This window comes from Rhipicephalus microplus, unplaced genomic scaffold (assembly GCF_043290135.1).
Source record: "Rhipicephalus microplus isolate Deutch F79 unplaced genomic scaffold, USDA_Rmic scaffold_22, whole genome shotgun sequence".
Taxonomy (NCBI): domain Eukaryota; kingdom Metazoa; phylum Arthropoda; class Arachnida; order Ixodida; family Ixodidae; genus Rhipicephalus; species Rhipicephalus microplus.
Window position 1 is genome coordinate 8,693,855 of NW_027464595.1, and position 5,894 is coordinate 8,699,748.

At 48.2% G+C, this 5,894-nt stretch overlaps 1 protein-coding gene across 1 annotated transcript; it reads right to left on the reverse strand.

The window, feature by feature from the left end:
• Positions 1 to 776: 776 nt before the first annotated feature.
• On the reverse strand, positions 777 to 3,738 carry LOC119181149 (uncharacterized). Its single transcript, XM_075883943.1, has one exon. The coding sequence runs from the start codon at positions 3,641 to 3,643 to the stop codon at positions 905 to 907; it is 2,739 nt and encodes a 912-aa protein (XP_075740058.1). The 5' UTR covers positions 3,644 to 3,738; the 3' UTR covers positions 777 to 904.
• Between the last annotated feature and the right edge of the window lie 2,156 nt (positions 3,739 to 5,894).

Sequence of the window (5,894 nt, forward strand, 5' to 3'; positions counted from 1 at the left end):
GCTCGTGCCAAGAAAAGCACTCACTCGCAAATGAAACTTAATTCCTAATTAAACTAGTATTCGGCAAGAGTGCTCCATGATAATGATTGTACGCTTCGAGCTCCTCTGTGTCGGAGAATCGGGTACTTAATTATTGCGAAGAAGTGATAATTGAGCTCACTAAATTGGTATCTAATACATGAAAAATGATGCATAGTTTAGACTTCTTCAATTTGATGTATCGTGTTCAGTCCTTTTTTTTGCTATCCCTACCTAGACACTACACCAGGTGCACAAATGCTCTTTTGGCTGAAACACGTCCTCTCACCTCCTGCACGTCCTCTGCGTTGTTGTACTATTTTAAATAATGTTGCCCATTCATACATTCATTCTTTTTTTTTTCTGTTTCCGCAGGGTTGTTCGTGAATACCCAAGTCAAAGTTCATTTCACCAGAGAAATTTTGGATAGCCTTCAGGGCTAAAAGCTGCTCTAGCCAACTTTGAAGTCGTCCCTGAACACCCTCTACAATTGGCAGAATACAACGTTAACAGTACAAAAGGGCTTGTGAGATCATACTTGAACATACATGAGTAATACTGTAAAATGTAATTGCAGTTTGGACTAGATAAAGCAATAGCAGTAGCGTACAGAGAGTCATAGTGAGGTTTTGCATTAAACGTCTAGTACACAATAAATAATTTCGCATTACAAAAAGTACAACAAGTACAGAAATGTTAAGGAAGATCAAAATTTGCGTAACGTATCTAGACAGAAATATTGAAATAGAAAATGCGAATGAATGAATGAAACCATGTTTATTCCACTTTGTTCGCGCCGAAGGCGCTGCGGTGGACAGTCAGGGCACTATAGCAGGGGGGGGGGGTAGAGCTGCCTCCGTTTTATTACCGGACGTCATGGAGGCAGCTAAGTGGGGGCCGCTTGAATGGCTTGAATCTTGTGGCTGTCGCGGAGCCGGTCGCCAACCGGTGGCGCGGCCGGGTCCTGGAGGAACATGATGAGTGCTCGCCAGAACTCGATGGCGCGATCAGGGGGCGAAGGCTCCGGGCAGGCCCATGTCCGGAGAGAAGAAGGCCAGGGTCCCCGTTTTATGGTGGCCAGGGCACGGAGCCTAGGCGGGTTGTACACAGGGCACTCCCAGCACAAATGGTTGAGATCAGCCCGGCAGTTGCACGTGGAGCAGAGACCTGTCACGGGTGGTGGCGTGTCACCCCTGTGGAAACGGTTCAGCAAGAAAGGGGTAAGGAGTGTTCCTGCCTGAATTCTCCGAAGCAGGACAGACTCTCTCCGTGTGAATACCTTCGAAGGAAGCAATGGTATCGAGAGTGGATTACCCACTGCTGTGAGGTAGGCGGCGCGACGTTGTTTGGTAATGTGCTTATCTGCTATCGGATCTGCTAGCTCGGGTGGGGTAGCCAGAAAAGTGGAAGGAGTATCGGAAGCTCTGGCTAGCGCGGTGAGGAGATGAGCGCGCGCTAATCTGTGAGCCTTCTCGTTTCCGGGGATACCGCAATGCCCGGGGACCCAGTGGATGGTAACGTCATGACCACATTCGCGGAGCAGGCGCGTCTGGTGTCGGATCTTCTGGAGTACAGGATCTGTGTAAAGAACATTAGCGCATGCCCGATGGGCAGCCTGGGAATCAGTGTACACACGATGGTGAACAGGGTCAGTTTGAGGTGACATTTCGAGGGCCCACTCCAAATAATCTAAGATGCCCACTAGCTCTGCTCGAGTGCTATACATCGCATCTGCTGAAGCATGATAACGTCGGCTCTGATTTCTGTTTGTCTGGTCGTACCACGCAGTGGCATAACAAGTGTTACTGGTACCGTCTGCAGGAAGTGCAGCGTCAGTGTATACGACGCGTTCAGTCATGGGGAGTGAACTCGTGGCCCTAGCATGTCTCTTGGCGTAGTTAAGGCGCCGTGCTCGCTGATTAGGGTCCATATTCAACGGAAGTGGCTTGCCGTCGGTGAGTACCGTGATTTCCCAAGGCGGCGTTTTGTTAGGCAGCATGGGCAGTGTGTTGATGTCATACCCGAGAAGCATAAGCGTGTATCGCCCGGCATTTGTTGCGCGAAGCCTCGTTTCCTGTGTGTGGATGTGCATGTCGATGAGCTCGGTCAGATTATTGAGCTTGCTGCAGCTCTTGAGCGCATCCAGGCGTGTGTACCTTGGTAGTCCGGTAACCATGCGTTTGGCCTCGTTAAGCAGCCGGTCGAGTTTGATTATCTGCGTACGGTTGACCGGATGATACGGCAGTCCATACATGATACGTGAGACGAGAAAAGCTTGAACAAACTGCCGCATTTCGCGTTCGTTTACTCCACGAGTGCGATTAGAGATTCTGCGTAAAGCATGAAGGATTTGTTTGCTAGTCTTCGTAACGCGTTGGAACCAAGTGCTCGCTGTGCAATTCTCGTCTAAGTGCATTCCTAATATTCGGATAGTGGATTTCCTCATTATAGGTTGATTGCCAATGTGAAGTTTAAAACACTTCTTTTCTTCCTGCTTGGCAAACGTGGTTCGGCCACCATGAATGACGACAAACTCTGTTTTGTCTGGAGCGGTGTGTAAACCTGCTTCCATTGCGTAGTCGTGAATAATGTTGAGGGCTCGTTGTAAGACATCCTCCTGCTCACCGACGGATCCTTGATGCGTCCACACGGTTACATCATCTGCATACACCGCGTGTTTCAGGCCCGGTACGTTCGCAAGGCGTCTTGGTAGCTGGTACATGGCTATGTTAAAGAGGGTGGGTGAAATCACCGAGCCCTGGGGAACACCTACGTGGTTGGTTCGTACGGTACTGGCGTCTTGGCCGATTTCGACTTGGTAGCTTCGCCCTTCGAGGAAGCCCGCTATGAAGTTATACATTTTCCCTTTAATCCCAAGGGCACGTGCTTTCGTCATGATGGTACTGTGTGGTACGCCATCGAATGCTTTGCGTATGTCCACTGCTACAACAGCCCGTGGGTGCACCGAGTTAGAGTCGAGGACGTCTTCTTTTAGGCGAAGGAGTACATCTTGAGTTGATAGGCCCGCGCGAAATCCGTACATTGTAGGGGCCAAAAGGTCGCGATCTTCAAGGTACCACATCAAGCGTGTGTTAACCATGCTCTCCATGACTTTGCAGACACACGAGGTTAAAGAGATCGGGCGGAGGTTGGATAAGGTATGGGGTGGTTTACCAGGCTTCGGTATGGGCTTGACTACCGAAAACTTCCATGTGGAGGGCAGTATTCCGGTATCCCAGACTGTATTAAACTCTTTGAGGAGAGCGTGTTTGTACTCAAGAGGCATATTGCGTAAATGAGCAACGCATACTCCATCGGCTCCTGGAGCACTACGTGTGTTAGCATGTTGCAAGGCATACTCCAGCTCGAGCATGGTGAAAGGGCTATTAAATGGCTCAGTGTCTTCAGAGCTTGCATCCTTCCGGTACGTATTGGCTGTGGGGCGAGATGTCTGCGGGAAAAACACTTCAGCAGCTTGTTCGGCGAGCTCCTGTGTGCTGATGCCCTCCCGGAGGGCCACACGAGCCGCGCCATTGTAGGTCTTGCGTTGGCCGAGGAGAGAGCGCAGGATGGTCCAGACCTTTGACGTGTGGGTCTGCCCATTCATGGTTTCACAAATTGCCATCCAGCGGTCTGACGCTAACGTGGTCGTATATGTCTCAATAGAACGCTGTATTTTGCGCAACCGTGCTTTGTGATGCGCAGCGTGGCGAGACCGCCTGTACTGTAGAAAATGCGATATGGCAAGATAAGCTGAAGTTTGCATAATCAAGGCTTATCACCCCAAGGTTTAGAACACAGACGCAAAAAATTCACGAAATAGCCAGTGTGTAGCAGAATTAAGTTTGGTGTATTTATTTTAGATGGATGGCAAATTGCGCCGTTTGGCACGTAATGTGATTATTCCACGTGAAAATCCTGCTAACGATGCAGACAGATAGAGACCAGCCCCTAGCAGTTTTTAGCCGCATTAGAAACAGCCACGAACCTTCAGACTAACGAAGACGTCGGCGCATGACTCAAGCATGACAAGCGGGTAAGCCACTGCAAATGGGGTGCTGCCTCCCAGCTATCCCTTGTAAACTTTTACCTTACCGATTTGTTACTCGTCTAGTACGAGAACCAACATGGGAACGCCTTGTTCAGGGAATAACGTAGTGTTTCAATAACAGAGCTGTAAAGAAAAAGCTTGCTGAGCAGACTCTTGAGCAAAGGTCCCTGTTACCCGGCGAGACCTGTACAATGTATAAAAAAGAGGTTTCAAGGCTCTGCAGGCAAACAGACGCTGACATGGGAAGGAAGACAAGGTGAGGTATTTATTGCAAGGTATTGCAGAGGATGTCTATAACTTGATAATAAGCAAAAAAAAGCCTATGACTTCAGTGACAGATGTAATTCGCCACTGTTGGGCGTGTCAGATATTGAAGTCACCTGGGCAATGCCACCATGGCGATCGCTGTAGAAACTACAGCAACAGCTGCCCTTGCTACAACCATCCGTCAGATCTCTCGGAAAAACTGACGCAAACATGAAAGCATGGCACTTAAAATGGTCGCCACCCTTCTATGCTGCTTCCTGCAAGCTGTGGCTACCCCACCGCTTGAGGATTTCGACATGTTGTTCGTCAACCCAGCGAAGGTTGCGAAATGCCGGCTTGTTCAATGCTCAAGCTCGACTTAATACCAGAATTTACGGTATCCTCAGCATTTCCCCTCCGAACATTTATACCATCCTGAGTAGTCTTGTGCGACCTGCAGGGGCTTACCTTCCAAACCTTCTGTCAATAAACCCCAAACCCCGACGGAGAGCATAATATCTAACCCAAACTTGGTACTAAAGCAGGGAACGATGCTCTCAGAATATTTTTTTTTCTCACGAAAAAGACTAAAATGGTATTCTGCAAAACTTAACAGGCTTCGAGGTGACCGAAAAAATTCTTTCTTTCTGAACTATTCTAGCAATTCGCTATTTTCAATGCAACAAATAAGCATCATTTTTTTTTCGAGTACATTTAAAGTTGTCGCCGAAATTGCTGATACAGTTGTCGTGGACTGAACCAATGGGTAATCCTAGCAAAGTAGGACTACAGTGGCTTATTGTTTCCTGCATTACGAGCACAGCGTAATGGCACTGTCTCGCTCATTCCAAAGCTTCTTGGTGAACAAGTGTATGGCTTCAGCTACGGCGATAATCCAGCCTCCGGGCAAATAATGACTGAAACGCACTGATTACTGACAGGAAAATGTGGTATGTGGGTGACCGCGACCCACCGACGACTGTGCAGCCGCTATTTTTCTCCCACCACCCCGTGGTTTGTCACCTCAACCGACGCGTGGCGCTCGACAATAGGGGAGCAATGTAACATCACTAAAGAGGTGGCAATAGTACAATAGGAGACGACAAGTAGGCTACGCCGTTCTGAATTTTCATCGGCATTTATTTTTATTTATTTACTGTTTGCTCTAGATGGCTGGAAAGCAGAAAATGAGACATCGCATTAGGCTTGACGTTCGCGTGTTAAATTCGTGCCGTATCCCCTCTGACTAGGGGAGGGTCCTAACACTTTCCGCTTTCCATGTTTTTTTTTTCGTTATATGCGCACATACTCTGCGTAAGGCCGTCATTAAGAACGAATTCAACGAAGGCAGCTTTCCGCTACGCAATAATCAATATGTCTGATAGTTTCGATGCAGGCGAAGATGTAATAATAATGTTGGCTGTAAGGCAGCCGGTGAGCATGGTGCCGTTGACGCTGTCAAGCTTCTTGTTCTTAATGTTACTTTGAAATCAAGCCTGTTTAGGAATGCATCACGTAAAGATCGCATTCACAATATTAGTTCCTGGACAACGGCGTTTTTTCAGTCATCACGTGTTTC

What these genes read in the sequence shown, in the direction of transcription:
- LOC119181149 (XM_075883943.1), bottom strand. Translation starts at nt 3,643, where the DNA reads ATGGCAATTTGTGAAACCATGAATGGGCAGACCCACACGTCAAAGGTC.